Genomic DNA, 23,166 nt, shown 5'->3' with positions numbered 1-23,166 from the left:
CTGCAACCACATCTCAACTTATTGCGGTTTAGCACAGATATTCTCGTCTACTTCAAATATCATAGAAATGAGAAGATGAAGTTTTTGATAAAGTTGGCTGAAAATTTCTCTAGATTAAACGCACAAGTTATACGGGAAATAGCTGCAACTTTTCCAATGTGCATGGTGCATACTGTCAATGACATGCATATAAAATAAGCACGGAACAGCATACGATCTCATAAAATAGACTTTTATTATTTTCTATTTAATATAAAAATGCTTTGTGAGGGACACAGATGCTTTTGATGAAAGATCAACAAATAGTTTCGGAGTTTCTGTATTTTATTGACATGTATGGGATAAATCTACAAAGTATTTTCTATTCACAAAGTGAATCTATTTTTACCGTATCGTAACTTTTATACATATATTGTTAGTATCTTTTACATTGTTTCATTTCACATTTTATGGACAACTCAGAGTTACAAATTAACTGTTTTTTTTTTTTCATGCTGATACGTAATTCTATTCACAAGAGTGCTACTTCAGTTAGTTTGTAGTATTTTCTTTATATTTTGCTCAATAACAATGAATGCCTTATTGTGTTGCGTAGTTGCCAACCATTCAATCATAAACTATCAATGATCTACCTACACAATATTTTCATGAGAACTCTCCATCATCCGTTTACTACGATTTCTTTTACTTTTATTTATTTTAATTATGAAAAATAATTTGCGAACCTTTTATAAAAATAAATTATCAACTCAAGTGTTTTTCTCTTATAAGTAATGATAATATCGATACCAATAAAATACAAAATGGCGTACCTATTTGTACTAAATGGATTATAGCAAGACCCTGTGCGTCGATTTCACGTAGCCGAGCAATAAAGCCGGGCGTAACGCGAGGGACTTGTAAACCATCGACAACCAGTAAATATTAGGTACGAGTCTAGCACTAAGTAAAGGAGGCCGTATACTTGCGATAGTTTATAAAGGTACCGAGTAATTTTCTCCAAATAGTTTCGCTAAAATACGAATATTGTATGAAAGAAAAATCTAAGAATAAAAATATTCTAGAAAAGGTGGCCGCGCCGTGATCAGAAAACTTTTTTCAGAGATCAATAACCTACTATTTCTTTATTTTGCTCAATATAGGTATGTTTGTTTGAACGTCACAAACTACTGATATGTAGCAAATGTACAACACAAGAACTGAGTAGGTATTTTTTAAACTTTGAGGTTATTAAATAGAATATTCAAAAAAGTCCAACTTAAACTAAAAATCAAGTTGACTTCGAAGAAACTTCGAGGAATGCATTAAGAATTATTCGATAAATGATGGCCAGGAAAACTTTCTTCGAATAAGAAAAAGAAGTTTTAAGAAAATCAGGGCAATGTTTTTGGACCGAAGATTCTCTTAAATGTTGGAATATTAATTAACTAGTTATCTTAGGTAAAATCATCACGTGCACTCAGATAACTCTTTCTGCCTGAAAAGTATTTCAACCATCAGGTTAAAACTGAGAAAAACTACTTAACTACTACTGAACTAACAGTATCAACTGAGGAAAAAATGGGAGCTTTTTTTTAACGACGCGACGTCTAAAATCATCAAATGAGTGGGTCAGCAGCGGTGAGGGAGTGTCAGACTCTTACTGACTAAAAACCGTCGTTTTCCGTCGTATGCCTTTTATGTACCAGGGCCGCGGTAACTCTTTCGAACAATACCGCAGCCAAAAAAAAACAAACGGGAGCTAAGGAAGCTTTTATGGTTACGTCCCAAAGCAAGGAGACATCTCGACATATTATGACAGACACCTATCCAAGAATGATAACAAGCTACTGACGATTGACACTTAGCAACTATCATACTGGAGTCATCACTAAACTACATATGGTGATTGAAATATGATTACCAGAGTAACCACGTCATTCAAACAACCATGTATAGCAAAGCTTTGGATCATTGTTTGTCGAACACACATGATAACTGACGTTCGAGCCATCGGTGCACATAAACGTATAAACATCAATTATGCAAATGCTTTGAATTACTATTCCGTGTAACTAGATTATGTATTAGGTGTAATTATTATCGATATATTCAATATAGTGTCGGAAACCACTGGACTGCATACCAATACAGCTTGATTTCACTGAAGATTATACATAGTATATCTATATATTTTTATATCGGATATCAGGTGTTTATTTGAAAACTGAGACCAACAAAATATTGTTAACTACTAAACTAGATAAACTAAAATTCTATCTACATCCGGTAAATAATAAATACCTAGTCATCCTGCCATCGATTCAGACACGACGATCGAGGCAGTTATTTCCTTTACTACATTGTTTTCGCTAATTAAAGAACAATAAAAATAAATGGTTCAATTCAGCAAGAGACCTATTCAAGACAATAACATAGGCAGAATACAATTTTCAGAATGAAATTACGAAAACAATGTTTTCTAACGTATTGGTACTCACAGGTACTCACGCGTATTATTTCTTAGAAGCACTTAGTAAAATATTGCTTGAAACAAAGTTACTGCTCTGCTAACTATGTGTGGGTGTATATCCTTCGTGCTTACTTTAAGACAAAAAATATTCAATGTATTTACAGTTCATTATATAAATATGTAATAGATGGATAATATGCTCCATTTATTTCCTTACACTTTTTTCCCATTAGCTTCCATAACTTAACAAGTTATATGAATATTCAGTTAAATAAAACTGCTCTAAATTATTACGAGTAAAAATCGGTGCTTTTTCGCTCTGTTTTTCGTCTGTCCACCACACGAGAATACTTTAATAATTGGCATTTGTGAAAGTTCTGGGTTAACATTAAGGATTAAAATACTAAGTTTTCCTTGTAACAGTACTAAAAACAAGTGACACTATTGGGACCTAATTAAGTTGAACACTAATGAAGTAACTGCACAAATAGGACAATAAAAATCCATTACACTGCGACTATCGACTGAATAACTCATGTTTTGTTAATATTTACTTTCTCTGAATTTTATGATTTTATTTAAAGAGGTACAATCACGACTACCTCAAGAGTTTCAACTACATCAAACGTAACCACTTCTCTGTTGAAGAAGCAGACACAATGGTTAAACAATCGGTGTGCATCACAATGATATGACTCTTGGGACAGGGAAGCTATTTAAAAAGTCTTACTAATATAAACGTAAGAGCATCTGGAGCAACTAATGCCATAAATTCACACAAAAATAAACCATTAAACATTAACTAATCTAATGAACTTTCACTCACCTGTATCGTTATTTATATAATACTCTCTTCTACCACCCTTATGAGGGTGGGAATTTGGCGCTATAGCGGCCCGGTGACCTGCGAACCAAATACAATTCAGTTAATGGACACCGGCCATTGTGACGTCATCACCTAATCCCACAGATGGATGTTACAACTATATAATTATAATCCCATCATCCTTTGAACAATATGGATCACAGGAGCGAGATCCTTCGCTGATATCCGACTGAGAGTCGAATGGGATGGCTTAGCGGTTCTCAATCAATTTAATGTGTATGTCTCAAGGATGATGTTCTGTAATGTACCTATACGACACGTGATGTTCTAATTAATGAAATTAGTACTTCATGTGTCATATTAGTATTGGTACTCTTATCTTTTTAATAACACCGCAGGACTAAAAAAAAAGTTATCAGTGAAGTACTAAAATTCATATTTCATGTAAATTTTTCATGTAATCCATAATGGTGGAAAAAACCTTTATGACGTGATATATTTAAGTATCGTTCTTCCTGTAACAGATACCGATACTTTTATAAAACGATAATCTTTTAATCTCTTTATGTTTAAAGCTGAACGTGTTTTGATTGCTCATACCTATATGGCGCTATCTCTGAACAAATATTTATTAAAACGATTCATTTATGTGTCATACATGTTGCTTCCTTTTTGAGCCTTGAGCCTTAATTGGTTAAGTTATTTAATTACTGGTGAAGGATTTATTTCATCTTTTTCATATAAGCTTACCCTTAAAGCTTTTTATTTTCGCTCATTTTAAAAGCCACATTCGACTCTCGTTTACTTCAGATCATAATTTTTTGTACCTTCATAATTATTTTTTGTTATTTTGCGTTCATCGACTTCAAGACTTTATTTCAATATATCTTAAAAATCCTTTTTAGTTTACGGGCCCTGAGTTTCGTCGTAACAAATTATTCGGACAAAGGTTTTCATAAATTATCAAGTTCATTAAGCAAATACAGCCTTTGAAGAGAACATTAATTCTGCTATCTTGATAGCACTTGTGAAATCAAACAACTTGAAAGTCTGACAACTATGATTCGAATATAAGTTTCAGATTTCATGAGTAAGAGCTAGACCAAATCGTGCTTTTATGTTACATGTAGTGACCCAACGTCATTAAAACTATTTTCAGAACAAGGGTAAGAAAATGTTTTCAGTACAAAACATGAAACAACTTGATTATTTCGATCCCACAAGTCTGGTAAACAATTTCAAGTACGTATTTCTTTTACATTCTGGCCCTCATGAAATCCCTTAGGTGTATTATTTTGTAAAGATACCACATGGAAACACACGATGTCAAAACGAATTAAAAGTTGGTACAACTCCTTTGCTTGTATTCCAAGAGTATTGTTTGTACACTGACTCACCAATCATTGGAGTGCAGTTCGGCCTGAGTTCTGAGTGTTGACCAAAGAATAGACAATCCGTTCAAAGTGACTGATCAATGTTCAACCTCAAAGGCAGAGGTATTTGGTTGCCTGAAGGCGTGCAAGCATTGTTTTGGAAACTATAGCTTCACAGCTTTCATTCGCCGTTTAATTGATTCAGATTCTATCTAGAATCATCTATTCAGTTACAAACGCTATAGCAGCATAAAGGATTAGTCAAAAGCTTTGAGCACAACAGTGGTTACCTTTCACAAAATTTATCGCCAGTGGATCTTAATCGCGTTTGGAATGCACTGAGCAATGAATCCGGTTCATTTTACGTGGGAAGTGAATAACAAAATAATAGGAAAACAAATATGTAATCACATTTGTGTAGATATAACTCAACTATATTCTGTATTCTCTACTCAACAAACTATGTTACTATCGGATTATTTAAAAAATACTTTTCCTAACTGACCCAGATTCAATGCCATCCATTAGGTACAATAAAACAAATTCCATCACCCTTGACATTACTATATACCAAGCCCATGTTACATCCCCACCGAGGGGGTCCCCACGTTGTCGTCGTGGTGGGGCTTGCGTGCCTCAATGATCCTGAAGCTCTGCCGGTAGAGATACTCATGCCGGAAAGGTTCAGGGGAGAGGCCAGACAAAGAGGGACCCAGGGTGGGGGCCGCTCCTGACCAGTCGACGCTAGTGGACATGGCAAGGATGCGGCCATACCCGCGGAGGTGCAGGCGCACTAAAGCGGCGGTCGTTTGCTCTTCGTACAACGAAGAGCAAACCTTTCGGCGGGTTTGCTGAGCCGGGTTGGCCGGACAGCAGACGGAGGCATGTATAATGCCGCCGCCGAGGGCTTGGCTTAATCGCCCGGCCCAGAGGAAGGACACCTCATGATAAAAAACCACCCAATCCCAAGTTTCGGGAGCGCGGCGAGGGGATGAATGGCCGTGGGGGACACGGTCGTTAGCGCTCCCCCCTGTTGGGGCCAGCCGCCCCCAACAGTATGTAGGCTTGCCCCGGTATGAGGCCACTGCCGGGGTCGACGTTTAGTTGCTCTCATTCTCGTGGGACGTACATGGATTCACAAACTACAAACACAAACAAACAAAACAAAAAAGACGAAAAGGAGTGGGACGAGGACTCGGAATCCGAGTCCGTGTCCAGCGAGGGGGATGCGGGGGGTTTTAAGCTCCCCCGCAACAAGAAGGACCACCGGGCCGACGCCTTCCTCAAGAGGAGGAGGGAAGACCCCGGGTCCTCCTCTGGTGGTCGCGGGGCCTCGGCCAAAAAGGTCGCCAGGAGGCCCGTCAGCGAAGGGTCCGCTGGGGCTTCTGTGGGTGGCGGAGGAGCGGCTCATCTGAGCTCCTCCTCCGAGGAGGAGTCGGCCATCGGCTCCGACCGGGAGCGGAGGGCGGACTTCGAGAAGACGGTGGAGTCCGCCATCAGGCAGGTGGCCCTAAAAAGGAAAAAGGCCAGCAAAGACGGCGCCATTGAGGCCGCCACCGCCTCCATCACCGCCGCAGCGGTGAGCAACTTTGGCCGGGCTCCCGTGAGCGAGCTGGCCAAACTGCAGCAGGAGGTGGCTCGTCTGACGGCCGCCCTGGAGTCTCTCGTGGACGAGAACAGGAGTCTCCGGGCGGAGCTCGCTAAGATGCGCGAGCAGGAGGCGGAGCGCGGCGGGGCCAGACAACAGGCGCAGACTGCGCCGGCTGAGAGCCAGATCCTGGCCCTAGTCCGTCAGGAGATGGCGGCCTTCCAGGCTCGCTTCTCAGTCCTGGAGGGCAGGGTTCTGCGCCCCCCCCTCGCGACGTCGAAGCCCCCAGCGGCCCAAAGGGCCTCCTATGCGGCTGCGGTTGCAGCGGCACCCCCACCCAGAAGGGGACCGCCGAGCAAGCCCCCTGTCGCGGCGCCGAACGGACCGACCAGGAGGGCGCCCGCTCAGCCAAAGCCCAAGACCGCAAGGGCGGTCCAGGCGCAGAGGCCCCCGGTGCCACCGTCAGCACCGGCTCCGTCGTCGGCACCAGTGGCGAAACGCCCTCCAAAGCCGACACCGTCTGCGGCCCCTACCTCTTCTGCCATTGAGTCAGAGTGGCAGGTGGTGGGGGAAAAGAAAAAGAAACGGAGGGCGGCCAAAGCGGCCAAAAAGAAGGCCCAGAAACGGCGGCGCAGGGAGCGAGCCGCCGCGGCGCAACTCCGCGCCCCCAAAACCGCGGCTGTAGTAGTCACACTACAGCCGGACGCGGTCAAAAGGGGCGTGTCGTACCGCGACGTGCTCGCCCAAGCGAAGGAGGCGGTGAACCTGCAGGAGCTGGGTATCGCCTCCGGCCTCCGGCTCAGGGTGACCGCAACGGGCGCCCGAATGCTGGAGGTCCCAGGAGCGGCCGGTGGGCCCGCCGCAGACGCTCTAGCCGAGAGGCTTAGGGCGTCCATAAGTGCGGACGACGCCCGAGTCTCCAGGCCCCACAAGTGCGCGGATCTGCGCATCATGGGCCTGGACGACTCAGCTACTGCGGAGGAGGTAGTGGCCGCCGTCGCTAGGACGGGTGGGTGCTCCGCCGACGAAGTCAAGGCGGGCACCATACGTCCTGACTTCAGGGGCACGTGCACCATCACGGTGAGCTGCCCCGTGACGGCGGCCAAGAACATTGTGGACGGCCGAAGATTGCTGGTCGGCTGGGTGTCGGCGCAGGTTAAGCTGCTTGACCCCAGACCGCTGAGGTGCTTCCGATGCCACGTCGGGCATCATGTGGGTGTCCGTTGCACCTCGGAGGTCGACCGCAGCGCCCTCTGTTTCCGCTGCGGTCAGCCCGGTCACAAGGCCGTGGAATGCAGCGCCACGCCGCACTGCTCTGCATGTGCGGCTGCTGGCAAGCCGGCCGAACACCGGGCGGGGAGCAAGACCTGTGCCCCACCCGCCAAGCCGAGTAAGGGCAAGGGTCGGCCGTCCGTCGTTGCCACCGCTGTCACCTCCGCAGTGGCCACCACCGCAGCTCCTGCGGCCGCCGCCGCCCCCAACGCTGCCGCCGCTGTCGCCGTCGCCACTGCTGCTGCCGCAGCGCCCGTCCTTGGGCCTCAAGAGGAGGAAGACGTGATGGAGTGCTAGCCTGGCTCCACTACGCTTCCTCCAGGCGAACATCAACCACTGCGCCCGTGCCCAGGATCTGTTGCTCCAAAGCATGGCGCAGTGGTCGATCAACATCGCCGTGGTCGCTGAGCCGTACTTTGTCCTTCCCAGGGATGACTGGGTCAAGGACCTTAGCGGCTCAGTGACCATCATATCGTCGGCCGCCGCTGGTACTCCTTCCCTCGAAGGGGTGAAGAGTGGAAGGGGTTGCGTCGCAGCACGGTTCGGGGAGATAGTCGTCGTGGGGGTGTACTTCTCCCCGAGCCGAACTCTCGCCGAGTTCCACAACTCCCTCCTGGAGTTGTCCGTCGTCGTCGGAAGTTATTCCCTCCCCGTGATAGTGTTAGGGGACTTCAACGCCAAGAACTTGGCCTGGGGTTCCCGACGCACAGATGCACGGGGTAGGATGGTGGAGGACTGGGCGCTGGAAGCAGGCCTGGTCGTCCTCAATCGGGGTTCTGTCCCCACGTGCGTACGGATGCGGGGCGAGTCAGTGGTGGACATCTCGTTCGCCAGCCCCGCTCTGCTGCCGCGTGTCTTTGACTGGCGCGTGGAGGAGAGGGTGGAGACCTACTCCGATCACCGGTACATCCGGTTTGACGTCTCCGCCCAGAACCCTAGCGCGCCGGTCCTGCAGACCCCGAGTGGTCCACGTTGGGCGCTGAGGCACCTGGACCGGGAGCTTCTCCTGGAAGCCTCAGTCGTGCAGGCCTGGGTGTCATCACCGGACAGGCCCGCCGACATCAACGACGAGGCGGAGTGGTTCCGGGAGACCATGTCCGAGATCTGTGACGTGGCCATGCCCCGAGCCCCGCCAGGACGCGCCCGACGCCAGGTGTACTGGTGGTCTTGCGAGATCGCCGCCCTTCGAGAGGCGTGCGTCGCTGCGAGGCACCTGTACACCAGACACCGCAGGCTGCGCATCCGCCCTCCGGATGCAGAAGCCAGGGAAGCAGAGCTGTACGAGGGTTACAGAGCTGCGAAGACCGCCCTCCAATTGGCCATCGTCCAGGCCAAGGAGGTGGCCAATGCGGAGCTGCTGGGGTCTCTGGACAGGGACCCGTGGGGGCGCCCGTACAAAATGGTGCGGGGCAAGCTCCGCCCATGGGCCCCCCCGCTGACCCAGAGCCTTCGGCCTCAGCTGGTGGAGGAGGTGGTGAGCGCTCTGTTCCCTTCGCGCGGGGAACACTCTCCCCCGCCCATGTCTCTGCAACCCGCGGTGTCAAGTACGGACCACACTTCCGACGACGACGATGTCCCCGAGGTGACTGGGGTGGACCTGAGAGTGGCGGTGGCTAGGCTGAAAGCCAAAAACACCGCCCCAGGGCCTGATGGCCTGCCTGGCAAGGCCTGGGTCCTGGCCCTTGAGGCTCTCGGGCCTCGACTTAGGGGGCTTCTCAGCGCATGTTTGGAGAGGGGCCAGTTCCCACTTCGTTGGAAGACAGGGAAACTGGTCCTCATACGGAAGCCGGGGCGCCCTGCGGACTCTCCGTCCGCATACCGGCCTATCGTGTTGCTCGACGAGGTGGGCAAGCTCTTTGAGCGAGTTGTCGCACACCGCCTCGTCGCGCACCTTGGGGGGATAGGGCCGGACCTTGCGGACCACCAGTTCGGTTTCCGCAAGGGGCGCTCAACGGTGGACGCCATCATGCGCGTGAGAGCTCTCACGACGGGGGATGCTGTGTCCCGGGGGGGGGTCGTCTTGGCGGTGTCTCTTGACATCGCCAACGCCTTCAACACCCTTCCCTGGAGTTGCATCAGGGAGGCACTCCGGTATCACCGGGTGCCGACTTACCTTCGTCGCGTGGTCGAGGCCTATCTGTCGGATAGGTCCATCATTTACCCTGGTCACAACGGGGAATGGAACCGGCGAGAGATGTCGTGCGGTGTTCCGCAGGGGTCGGTACTGGGGCCGCTCTTGTGGAACATCGGCTACGACTGGGTGCTGCGCGCCGACCTCCCTAGCGGCGTCAGCGTGGTCTGCTACGCTGACGACACGCTGGTTCTGGCACAAGGGAGGTCGCACCAGGAGGCGGCCGACATAATGACGCGCGGGGTTGCGATAGTCATCGAGAGGATCCAGCTGCTGGGACTGGAGGTGGCCTTGCACAAATCCGAGGCCATGTGCTTTCATGGGCTTCGGAACGCGCCACCTTCAGGCTCCCAAGTCACGGTGGGGGGGGCTACCATCGGCGTCGAGAGGGCGATGAAGTACCTGGGACTCGTCCTCGACGGCCGGTGGAGCTTCGTCGAGCACTTCCGACGCCCCAAACTGGAGAAGGCAGGTGCTGCATTCAAGCGGCTCCTGCCCAACCTGGGAGGCCCAAACGCCCCCTGCCGTAAACTCTACGCGGGGGTCATGCGGTCCATGGCCCTTTACGGGGCCCCGGTATGGGCACGTTCGGCACGGCCGCGGGCTGTGCACTACCTGAACGTGCCCCAAAGGGTGATAGCCATTAGGCTAATCCGGGGGTACCGCACGATCTCCCGCGAAGCAGCTGGCCTACTCGCTGGACTGCCACCGTGGGATCTGGAGGCGAGGGTCTTCTTGCGCCTGTACGACTGGCGCGAGGAGGCTCAGCGCCGGGGAGAAACCCCGTTGCCGCGGCAAGTTGTCGCGCAGCGGGCGGAGCTCCGGCGCGATCTCATGGTGGCCTGGAGGGAGCGACTATCGCAACCCAGTGCAGGGCACGCCACCATCGTGGCGGTAAGTCCCCTCTTTGAGGAGTGGCTCGGGAGGAGTCACGGCGCCCTCACGTACCGCATGACGCAGGTCCTCACCGGACACGGTTGTTTCGGGAGGTACCTGCACCGCATCGGTCGTGAGGAGGCGCCCGGGTGTCACCATTGTGCGGACAGCCCCGAGGACACGGTGGACCACACAGTCCAGGTGTGCCCCGCATGGGAAGGGCACCGCCGGGTCCTCGTCGAGGCTTTGGGCGGCGGCGACCTCTCGCGTCCGGCCCTGGTTCAGGCCATGGTCCGGGGCGAGAGGGAATGGGATGCCGTCGCCTCCTTCTGCGAAGCGGTCATGCTCGAGAAGGAGGAGGCGGAACGCCAGAGAGTTCGCACCTCTCATCCCGGCCGCCGCGCTGGACCAGGTAGACACCATGGGCGCCGGGTGTCGCGAGATGACTCCCGGCCACCGTAGGCGTGGGTCTGTGGGCGGTGAGTTCGGGTGGCTCATCGTCCCTCTGTCTTCCTAGACGACAGACCCGTGTCGACGGCGCGCGTTGTTCCACGCGCTCCTCAAAGAGACGTCAGCAACCCCAGCGGGGCCCAGCAGGGCCAAGGCCTGCCGGGGCTGCGGGTTGTTCGAAAGAGATACCGCGGCCCTGGTACATAAAAGGCCTATGACGGAACACGACGATTTTAGTCAGTAAGAGTCTGACACTCCCTCACCGCTGCTAACCCACAGCGGGAGGGGTCATTTGATGATTTTACGTCGATAAAAAAAAAAAAAAAAAAAAAAAAAGCCCATGTTACATCACACACAGATTCACGAACATGTAACATTGATAACAAACTATGTGTCCTAACATTGTGATACCTGCGTGGTCGGTTCTAACTTATTAGCTAGTTTGGCTGGCTCCTCGGCGGCTGACAGCATGCGTCTGGCCAGCCGAGCGAAGGTGCAGCGGAACTGCCGACTCATGCTGCAGTAGAGGACGAAGTTCACTGATGACGTGAACAGTGCTAGCACATCCATCAGGTCACCTGTGGAAGAAGTAAGGAAAAATATTTATTTAGTCACTGGCATAGCTTAACAGATTTTTAATTTTCAGTTACTAATCGCAAGGGGAAAAGCTCACCAACATAATTATTGCATTCAATACCTGTTTATGAATAATATACAAAATACACACAGTAAATATATTTAAAGAATCGAAGCGGATTGCTATCATCGATAAATTAAAAAGACGAAATATCTCGTCAGGCAGGTCCCACTCTTCATCTGAGACGCAAAAGGGGGATTATTGTTATTATAACAAAATATTTTGAAGGAGATTATGTCTGCTATCGAAAATATACAGACAAGAATAACAAGATAAGTCGGATTACCTACATCTTGTAACCAAAAGCGGTGGGAAGATTTCATAGGACAAAGATCCTATTTAAGTTTTTCATTGCATAGTTTTATTTCAAAAATAATGTGAAAAACTAATGCGAAACAAAAACAGGCCAACGAAGTGACGTTAGTTCGTAACTATTTCGGTAACAAAAAGATAAAAGTAAAACAAAGTAAAAAAATATCGGTCATAATATTAATCTTTATTTTATTTTCAGACTGGCTTTAGGAAGGTGCTTTGTTACGAAAACAGTGAAAATTCCTTAGGATCTCCTTAGAGCCTGAAAAACTAAATTGGATTCCAGTTATTTGGAATTGGAATGCCATTTTTTCAAGCTAGGATTCTTTTCTTGAATGTTTCTTCGTGCCTTCATTTTAACCTTGAGAGAAACAGGTGTGTTTTTCTTTATGAATCCTTTAGAATTATTATCATAACATAGGTAACGGTAGGTTGTGTCATCGAATCTATTTGTGGCGTATATTTTTCAGGAAAATATGCCTATCCGTTCGGTTGATTGGCTCTTTTGGTTCACTGAGCTCTGTTTTGCACGAAAAAACTGCTGCTCCACGAATATTTTTGCCGGAAACTGAGCTATTGAGCAATATACGACAGGTAGGACCTATTATAGCACTCACGAGCCTTTGAGTATTATACTAGCTTAGTTTACTTCGAACCTAATTTGTAGATAGTGCGTAGTAGGTATTATCTTAGTTTTCTTTAACGAACAAGAATAAAAAAGGCTAAGCCCCAAAAATTCCCGAGACTCACGCCTTTTAATCCAGGGCACGTAGATTTATTCTCAACAGATACGCAACAGTGGGATCATGTAGGTTACATTAAGCCCTACGCTTCCAGTGATTGTCTTTTATTTTACGACCTAAGAACATGACGCACAAGTATTTCCTTCGTAATAGTATGAAAGCACCCAGAAGACCCATACAACACGCAATTAGTTTGAAAACTCATAATTGATCTAAATTCGGGATGTTTCTTTCATGAAAGAAAACATCAATAAGTACATTATGACATAAAATTTAATTTAACGCGTTGGCGGTGCCAAACAAACTTTACTGGCATCGACTTACCCGTCAATTCTCAGTAAACTTTTTATATCGCTGAAAAGCTTTTTTTACTTTATAAGACCTTTTTCAATCAGTGAGTTGGAAATTAAAGTCTTGACTTCGACTTTGTTAATTAGGTTAATAATCAAATTTGTTGATGGGAGCGTGGTTGGCTCATCAATGTAATGTATCGTACCTACTCCAGAACTTTACGACACACAAGTACAAGAGATACCATTTCCTTAGGAACGTGTTTTGAATAACAAACAAAGAATATTTTTTCTATTTGCCTAGCGGGCACTAGCTTCCTATCTGTAATAGAATTTATGTGTCGTGTGTGGCCAACACTCGACTCCTTGAGTTATCCTTATTCACAGTGTTATGTATTATATCCGCACGACTTATGTAATGCTTTCTTTTTCGACAATCCGATAAGGGAAAGTTATTTACGTTTATTCTCGGATAGCGTTGTTAATATACAATACGAAACACAACGAAAATAAGCTCTGGGCTAGATTTTCCGAAAGTATAACTCCATGTATTTTAAGACCTTTTGTGACAGTTTTACTTTTGAAACATTTATAGCGAACTCTTTTGCAGTCAGTGATGATAAACCGATCTTGGGTACGTACTTTAATCCGCTTATTTGTTGAATATATTCGATTTCTTTGCAAGAGGATTTAAAAAATACAGTGACGAGATACTTAAGCAAATCTTTTTGTTATTCACTGGCGCAGAAATTCAATGCAGAATCTGTTTTCGTATAGCGAGCGAGGATTTTTTCAAACATTTTTTATTTTGTGTTTGTCGGCGTTTGTAGAATTTGACAACAAAATCCTTTGAAATCGCGGACAATGTACATTTACACGAACATGATATTCATTAAAACGATACCTCATTAATTCATCATTGCGCTACCAAAAAGCACATTTATTTTCATTCGGCTTCAGAGAGGTCTGTATCATAAATTCATGTGCTATAAGATACAGAACCGTTGAACCGAGAGCACATTTATTCAGTCATTCACGAATGTCCGCTCTGTAGTTGAAGGTAATTGCATCGTTAAAATAATGCGCTAAAGCTGATGTTGATCCGGCAGAAGTTGTATGAGCGAGGCCGGCTTACGACACGATCCCTTTCAGACTTGAATGAGCACGTTGTGGCATGCCATGACTGACTAGATACTAAACAACTTTTTAAGGATAAAAATAAATTCTTACAGTATAAACATAACTGTTAGACGCAGATATGTTAGTGTGTTTCAGAAACTGAAAATAAAATCAATAACTACGCAATTTGGAATGGCGATATACCTAAATGCTCATATACCTTTCCATATCATTATTATATGGTTTTAACAGGTATTCGCGCCATTCAAACACGCACTGAGCCAAAAAATATGAATGCAGTGAAAAGAAAAAGTACGTGAAAGATGTAAAGAGGTTTTTCAATCCGCTCGGCCGAATCTTCCATTCAAAAACAAAATGGTTCACGAGTTGAATAAGACTGAACTAATGGAAATTAGTTCGGATAAATTGAAAGCTCGTAAATAAGAATCTATTGCTCTCTGAATAACAACAATTTTTAATCAAGAGACGAAAGAAATAAATTAGTTTTACGTGAACGAAATTTTTAGTGGAATAGTGGTATTTTACATGCCTATATACAAGGTACTTATATAAAAATATCAAGTTGCAGGTAACATGATTTTTTTTTATAAACACACCCTATACATCTTTGCTGTGAGTATTGAGTGACCATTTTCTCTGGCACTGTTTTTCACAAATTAATTTTGCCTGAGAGTGGCAAAGAGCCATAAATTCAACAGTAAAATTGTCACAGTTTAATAAACGGTAGCAAGACGTAGGCATTGGCTTTATTATATAATTAGGCGCCACATAGGTTCCATGTAATGTTTCTGGATTGCGTCTGGATGAACAACTTCATACCAGCTATAGTTTCGAGGTCCATAGACCATGAGTGTAGAAGCTATATTTAGTTTAGGGAATGCACTGACGTTATTAATATTTTAAACTACACACTGATCCCGCGAACTTCGTATCGTTCAAACCTTCTCTGGACCTCTACAAACATTTTAAAACCAAAATCAGCTCAATCGGCCCAGCCGTTCTCGAGTTTTAATCAGACTAACGAACAACAATTCGTTTTTATTTATATAGATAGATAAACGAGTATTCCCTTGTTTACATACTGACCTTATGCTAATTAATTGGTTTTATTCAAAGAGCTCAAATTATGTTTGAACATTTGTGTAGTTCTATTTTCATACTCATTTGCAAGAAGATAAAAATATGTGGCGCTACTTTTTTTAGAAAATCTTTGTATTCATTTTTGTCAATTATCTTAATTGCTCGTTGCCAAGTCCAACTGGGTAGGCGCCAAAACACTCAGGCCTTACTTGCATAACTCTATAAATTACTAAATTACCAACCGTTTTCCCGCGGTTTCACCCGCGTCCCTTACGAATTACTGTCCGTACCCTGATAAAATATAACCTACATTACTCGGGAAGCTGTCCAAAAATTTATCAAATCGGTTAGGTGGTTTCGGGGCTATTGTTAAATGTTTCTTCTTTATTATATAGGTATAGATTTGCAAACCATATGCATGAAACAAGAGGGAAACACTTTATATTTCGTAAACTTTCGTCTTCTTGGTCAGAACTAACAAGCTTACTAGACGAGGCATCATGAGTTATGCAGCATGTTCCTGTTCCCTCTTATTTATTGCAAAACTTTACCCTAAATAACGTGTGATATATTGCGACGGACTGCGAAACAGCTGTTCTTATATGTAGTTTGTGATACATAGATATATTATGCATCTTCTATTTATAATATTAATGCAGATATGGGTCGTATGAGAGATTCTTAATACGATTGTGATGAAGAATACATGAAGAAGATGTTCCTGGTCCAAAAAGGCAAGGTAACTCTTTGGTAAGTAATTGTATGAAAGTACAGAAAAAAAAATTGTTTATAAAATTTCAGAAGCCAATAATTTGGTGAAGAGCCTATCCAGTGGAATTTTATTTGAAAAAATACGCAAATTAAATGAATACGTTTAATTCATGTGACCTTAATATCATTAAGTAATGAAGGCATAAGTACCTACTTTACCCATCCATATCATATTCGAGCGACGGATAATTCTTCCATCTCTTGGGAAATTAGTTAATTTAGGTAACAGGCTTATTTTTCAACCGATGTGAAAGTTGAGACGTTTAATATTTACGAGGACAGCCCTGAAATTTGCAAACACGTCTGTCTGTCATTCAGTATTCTATCATAAACTATAGATACAGAAACTACTCTTTGAGAGAAACCGATCCATAATTTACTAGATCCAATTAAACTATGTTGTACTTGTATATCTCACTAACATTACACAAAATGCATATCTTGGTACTATAAGTATTCACATGTATATATAGTGAAAATATTCCAAAATTAATGTCGCAGAAAGAACTCACCCAACTGAAAACATGTGATATTCTGTTTTATTTTTAACCGAAACAACACTAAATGAAATGCTTTGTTATTCTGTAAGCAACGTTTCGTTTTTCAACGATCAGACAGCTGACTGATTTTACTTCGCATTTTTTACGTTTTAAAAGATTTAAGAATATCATGGGTATTCATGGAAATGAGTCAAATAACTTTTTGACTGAACAAAGAAGACCTTAGTAAGTTATTCCCGACACTACATTTGGGATTTAACAACTAGCAACAATAAACGAGGTCTTGCTCAATAAAAAAACATTTTATTGCCAATTCAGTTTTTATTTGAGGTTTGAAACATAAACAAATTTACGAACAATCGTAACTGTTAAACCAAACCTGTGTGAAGAAACGGGTACCTACTTATATAGTTTTAATGCGAAAGGTGATTACATACAGAAGGAATGCCGAGCCAGAATCGAGCTAAAACTAGCACATTTACCCAAATGTTTATATGTTACGGACAATAAATCGGTGTTACACACTTTACAGTTGGAGTCAAGTACCCAATAAAACTAAATTGTATGCGGGCACGCCCAGAATGTATTAGATTTAAATACCTACCCAAAAAATTACACCTGGATAATAGAAAAACATGACTATAAGTCTACTACAAATGCGTTTTTGATTAAGAACATCATGAATAAGTATATAAAATTCCAGTATTCATACAAGTAAAAATACTTTTTATTATTATTTTATTTGCATAGATATGATAGAAAATAAATGTATGCTCATCGGCATTCGGCAAAAAACTGTCGATAAAATGTCGCTCGCCATTGTGCTACGATTTATTACTTGTTTTCATTAACATACTTCAGCGGAGACATGTTATGAACTACAGCGATAAGCTTTACGACTTTAATAAACAAATTAAACTAGCGAAATGGATGTTTATACTTTACATTTTACACTTTAACCTATTCCTACGGGAATACAAGCGTAATGACATGGTATGATGTGTTGTATGAAAACACAAGTTATTTACAAACTTGCAGAATAAGACTCTTGTCTGTTGTTTAACAGAGAACACAAGGCAATAAAACCGAAAGTAAGACCTTATCAGTATCCTGGGCATTGAGAATTGCAGTCGAGCTATAGAAACAAAATAATTTGACTTGCCTAAAAGGGCAAACGAAAGACTTCAGGTATATTTTGAAGTGCAAAAACACGATTATTACCGTGCTTTATACTTACATACATTATATCTAAAGAGTTTAGTTTCTACATCTCTGTACTCTGACAGCCAATTTCTTCATCAAAAGTAAAATCCAAAGTAAAAATCAAAGTAATGTCTAAAGTAAAAGTAACGGTCAAATTCCCTTTTTCTATTAGTTTTGCTGTCACTTTAGCCTTGAAAAAACGAATTTAACCGTTACTTTTACTTTAGACATTACTTTGACTTTTATGTTTGATGAAGAAACTGGCCGTAAGTCTCTTAGTAAGGGCCTGCCTGAAGAAATTTGATAAGACGTAAGCAATTAGTGCTGGATTATTATATTACTTCTACTTTCATGTATTTTCCGTGCAATAAATGGTTAAATTATTTTGGAAAGAAGTTGATTGTTTTAGTATAATGCAAATAAATTGTAAGATTTGATAGGACATCGAAGGCTTATTTAAGTTAAGTTTTTACTTACCGAACATGCTATAACAGCTCTGAAAGAAGTCTGGAGCGAGGGCGCTGGCCAGCCCCAGCAGACCTTGAGGCACCTCTGTGGATAGGAACAGCCCTAGCACAGCTAGGAGCATGCGCGTCGTGCGATCCGTGCGACTGGCTCGCCGCGCGCACGCCTCCTCCGTCGCTAGGCACTGTTTCTCAGGCTGGAAAATGGAAAGGCGTTTAGGATAGTGACATGGTAGTTACTAATCAGTTGTGGCTTCGCGTAAAAGGTAGTTCACTACGATGCGTGAATTATCCCTGTACCTACTGATTTTCATGACCTCATTTTATTAATACAATGACCGGTTAATACATATCTAAAAGTCCCCTTTTTGAACGATTGACTACGATATTTGTTTTGATACATTTACTTAACGCCATTAAATCAGCAGTAACACAATTTTGTTACATTTAGAGAAGTTTGTACCAAAATACGTCTCGTTCATTTCATTACTACCGACAAGAACATGTAAGGTGATGCAAATGGCAATTAGTTTCAACATTAACGAGCTTACGGTCGAAGCACAACTTGACACGCGGGCTTTGTGAATGACTTGGAGACTCTGTGCACTTCGCTACCGCTACTTACACTATTTTAATTTCATTTAATGCAAGTCTTGCAAACCGAAATACAATAATAGATAGACCCACCCATATAGACACACACCCACATACACCATATACACACCCATATACACCCATATAAATATATAGAAATATAGACACCCATATAGACAGGTCATTGGATAATAAAATATGCCAAAGAAAAAACTCTCAGCGTTTCTCCAAATTTGATTAGAAACCCACTTAAGCTTTTATTAGGCCAAACTAAACTTTTGTTAAATTATCATGAGGAACAAAGCAAGACAGGTACCTCTACCCTTTCGGAAACAAACACGAACTTACGTAAATATAAACCACCTTGATCTTTACCAACAATAACAATTGAGCAAAAGCGATTGTTTGTTTCGAATTGAAAAGCCAATCAAAATCTTGTACAGAGGAAAAGTTCTGTGAAGATCACGCCAGTCGGTAAGTGAAGATGGAAATTAGTCTCCCTCGACCCCTATGCTTGAATCAATGGTTGATTGTCGGTCGCTATTGTTCAACAAGCAATATTGTGAAGTGATAGCAACCGTAATGGTTCGGCTATTGTAGTCTAGAACAGTAGCGAGTAAGTTGCAAGGTGCCGTGAACGTGCGCGCAAAGTCGCAAGCCGTTCGTGCAATCTATGCCTACATACAGCACACTGAAAACGTGGAAGTTGCATCTCACTAAGCTTAATCTTTTAGTCCTATAAATGCAATATGCATTAAAAACATTATTGTTTGTCAAACTGAAAACTAAATTCAATAACTATATTCACCTTAATTGCAAATACCGCACAATTTTATGTAAATGTAGCGATGGATATCAAACGTTCAGATTTATTATTCAAATAATAATTAATTCGTATAATGTAAGTAGGTAGGCAGAATTAAGCGATATTATTTTATGGAATTATACCTACGCTGAGGCCATGAAAGTTTAAACAGATTTTGTGTTTCACCTGTATATTTGATTATCACATGATGACAAAACTCGCAAATCACAAGCGTATTAATAAAATCGATTTTAATTTGTTTCGAAATTGAGTACAGTTTTCAGTTGGAAGTTATATTTAGTTTGAATCTCTTGGGAGAGCCCAGAATTATCGGCTTGTAGATGATTAGAAACATGCTGGGATCCCACTAATGAGAATCGGGTAGGTTCAGCCGGAAATATGCGACGGCATTAGGCCGGAAAGTTAGTGGGATTAAAGGCTATTTCGTCCGACAACCGCACGAAAACCGTTGAGTTAGAATGGACATTTTCGGGGTAATGTCCCGTTTAATCGTTCGATATGGATGTCTACGTGGGTCGCTCGTTTGATTGATTAGTTTATACACGTTTAATATTTTCTAGACTTCGCCAGACATGCTCGGCTATTATCATTGACCCATATTAAAGTGGGCTTGGATAACAAATGGCTAATAGAGGGTGAGGTAGCTAAAATACACCGATTACGTCAAAAAATTACAGGCCATAATAAATTAAGAGATACGCTCATGTCGCTCATCCTTGCTGGCCAATCACTTTCTATAATAATACTCTACGTTAATGTCTCAATTATGGACAAAACGGACAAGTAAAAAAATAGAAGAGTTCTTCTTCGGTTCTTTGAACTGGAGAAATTTGAGAGTGAACTCTTATGAACTTAATTACGGTGCCTAGGGATTAGCGTTTGAAACGTCTGCCAAACGTGTTACAAACATGCCCGTTAAAATCATGAGATATAAAATGTAATAAAAACCATTGCACTTAAACAGAAATATGTAGGTAGTACTAGATTCTACTAGATGTTCTTCACAATCTCCTATTTTTCTCTATTCCAGTTTCATTCAGAGATAGTGCATTTTCTTTAAGTCATTCGTTTAAGCACTTACTTCACGAGTACAATCTTAGATACTTACGTCTCCTTATTTTCTGTTTTTTACCAGACTCCAAAAAAAGTAGGTTCTCGGTTTGATCTCAATGTATTTTTGTGCATTATTTCATTCAGACTTAGGGCAAGGCTTAAGTTATATTCAATCAATACACTACCTAAGTATCCATACAATTATCCTTTCCTTTTCGAGAAGTTTGATGGAGACTCCTTCCGAAGGTTACACTAGTTAGCTACAATACTCGGGCTTTTGTTCAGAGGTTCTATTAACTTCATTAAGCCACGTTGCTGTGAGACCGCTGTCTTGGCGACGCTAACGATATTACACTGTCATACCGAAATCTAATTTATGTGCATGTGATGTGTTATGCTATTGTCTTTTATAATGTGTTATAAATAAGATGTTCCCCAAGTACCCCAAGTGTGTAGGTACTTAGTATGAACCAGGATAGATAACAATGTACTTTGAAAAGTAAATCAATATTTGTCATGTAAAAATATAGTCATAGGATAATAGATTTCGTAGTTTTCCGTAAAGAGAGATGATTGATGCAAATATACTTAGTAGTGCTGTCCTAAAACACACACAATTTATATTGAAAAGTGGACGCAGACCTTTTTATTTAAGAGCACGTGTTATTGATCAGGCCCGCCGTAAGCGGGCGTGCAATGCGTGCACCGCACGCGGGCGGCACGTCCTAGGGGGCGGCAAATCGAGCGACCTATATATACCTATATACGTAATATTAAAAAAATACAATATCTTTTTAAAAATTATTTGATTTCAATATTTCCGAACACAGCAATAGCGCTAAGAATATTACTTACACTGCCGGTTTCAGTTACATCTGTTGATCATTTTCAAAATTAAAAATTATTAAAAACGATTTAAGATCAACCATTAGCGTAGCGTGGGGGGAGAGAGCAGGGGGGCAAATGCCCTGGGCGGCACTATTTAGGGGGCGGCAAAATTAACCCATACGGCAAAATTAAACCATAATTACGTAATAAAAATATTTTTACTAAAAATAGATGAGTAGATTAGCAATAAAATTTCAGAAAAAGCCGCCCTCGCTTTGGTCGTCCCCTATCAATTTTGACGGGTTCATCCTTTGCATCCCCAAAAAAATTCGCTCTCGCTGCGCTCGCGCCTTCATGTCAGATATCGCAATCGCAATTTATCTTTGTTTAATTGTTCAGGCATTCAATTCCGAAAAATCATTTTTCGCGCACTTCCGTTATAGCTTTTTGTTCACTTTGGCTTTTTATGATATGTTTACTTCATGAAAACTCTAAGGAAAAAATGGCGCTCGCTTCGCTCGCGGCTTCATGTACATTTGCACTTCATTTCTGAGCATATCTTACTTTTTGACTTTGCTTTGTTAATTTACAGTGGTTTTTATTTGTTTTGTGTCCTTAGACTAAAAAAATTTCGCGCTCGCTTCGCTCGCGCTTCCTTACATATGAACTATGTCTCATGCGTTGACTTTTTCAACGGGAAACCCACCAAAAACCATTAATAACATATTTTACTGAAATTAAACATTGCTATAGATATTTAAGTTCGTTAGTTTAAGTTACCCATAATCTGTTCTAAGCACTTTGATATACATTATGTTGGTACCTACCCATTTATCACAATCTTTCAATACATAGGGGCCACTTGGGTAATGATTGCACTGCATTGATGCCCTAAGCAATTGCTTAGTCTGCTTATGGGCTAACCCAGGACTTCTTAGGTTACTCTAAGACTTAGAGCATTTCAAGTAAATAAAAAGTTATGTGTAATATATGTTATGTACCTAATGTACCTATTGCAATATTTATGAATCCAAAAGGAAGTGCGTTTTCTGCAATCAGAGCGGTGCATGTACATATTTTTTTCTGTTGGACAAGTAAAATGGATATAAATGGGCGGGGGGGTCCGGACCCCCTGGACCGCCCCCCCTTATATATTTTTTGACAAAACCCAGTATAATATGTAGTCGTAGGGCGGCATACTCGGTTTTGCACGCGGGCGAACAAACAGCTAGCGGCGGGCCTGTTATTGATATAGAAATGATACACCTATCTCAAATGAAAAACATCGAGACAAAAAGTACTTTAAATCCGAACAGCTATGTCGAATATAAAATGCGCAATAAAATACAATACACAAGTCACAAACAAGAATTGTACTCTTACAAAGAACCTAATTTATTCATTCAATCGTAGAACTCCTTTATTGAAGGGTCAATGAACTCTTTCATATCCTGACTCAACTAAATTGGTTCCGTCTAATAGAAAAAATAACGTCTGTACATTGACTCCACATAGTCTATCATCTTTTGGAAATATAATATTCAATCACTAATATCAAAAGTCAATGTATGATAACGCAGTTTCTTTTGAAAGCACACAGAGTTTAAATATTAAGTACAAAGAATTATTCATCAATGGATTCGCCGTTTCTGATCAGAACGTTTAATATTTAAATGAACCAATAATGTGTTTTGGAAGTTCACAGGTGGAATATCCATTCTAAAGTTATGGCTAACTTATATTACCTGCTAAGCGAT

The 23,166-nt window shown here is 42.9% G+C and overlaps 1 protein-coding gene across 2 annotated transcripts in view; it reads right to left on the bottom strand.

Annotated features, from left to right (window-relative positions):
* LOC124631391 (G-protein coupled receptor dmsr-1-like) overlaps positions 1-23,166 on the bottom strand; it is a 51,829-nt gene that overhangs the window by 5,402 nt on the left and 23,261 nt on the right. The window contains exons 3-5 of one of the 2 annotated variants that reach the window (XR_006984505.1): positions 18,122-18,305; positions 11,380-11,546; positions 3,279-3,356 (exon numbers count right to left, since the gene is read on the bottom strand). Coding sequence is in view for 1 of the 2 variants with exons in the window: in XM_047165760.1 (XP_047021716.1) it covers positions 3,279-3,356; positions 11,370-11,546; positions 18,122-18,305 (439 nt within the window). In the remaining variant the exon portion in view is untranslated. Of the gene's footprint in view, positions 1-3,278; positions 3,357-11,369; positions 11,547-18,121; positions 18,306-23,166 lie in introns of both variants that reach the window. The other variant, XM_047165760.1, reaches the window with a different exon arrangement.

The sequence above is a fragment of the Helicoverpa zea genome, chromosome 6, assembly GCF_022581195.2.
Source record: "Helicoverpa zea isolate HzStark_Cry1AcR chromosome 6, ilHelZeax1.1, whole genome shotgun sequence".
In the NCBI taxonomy this organism is placed as follows: domain Eukaryota; kingdom Metazoa; phylum Arthropoda; class Insecta; order Lepidoptera; family Noctuidae; genus Helicoverpa; species Helicoverpa zea.
This window is presented reverse-complemented; position numbering and strand designations above follow the sequence as displayed.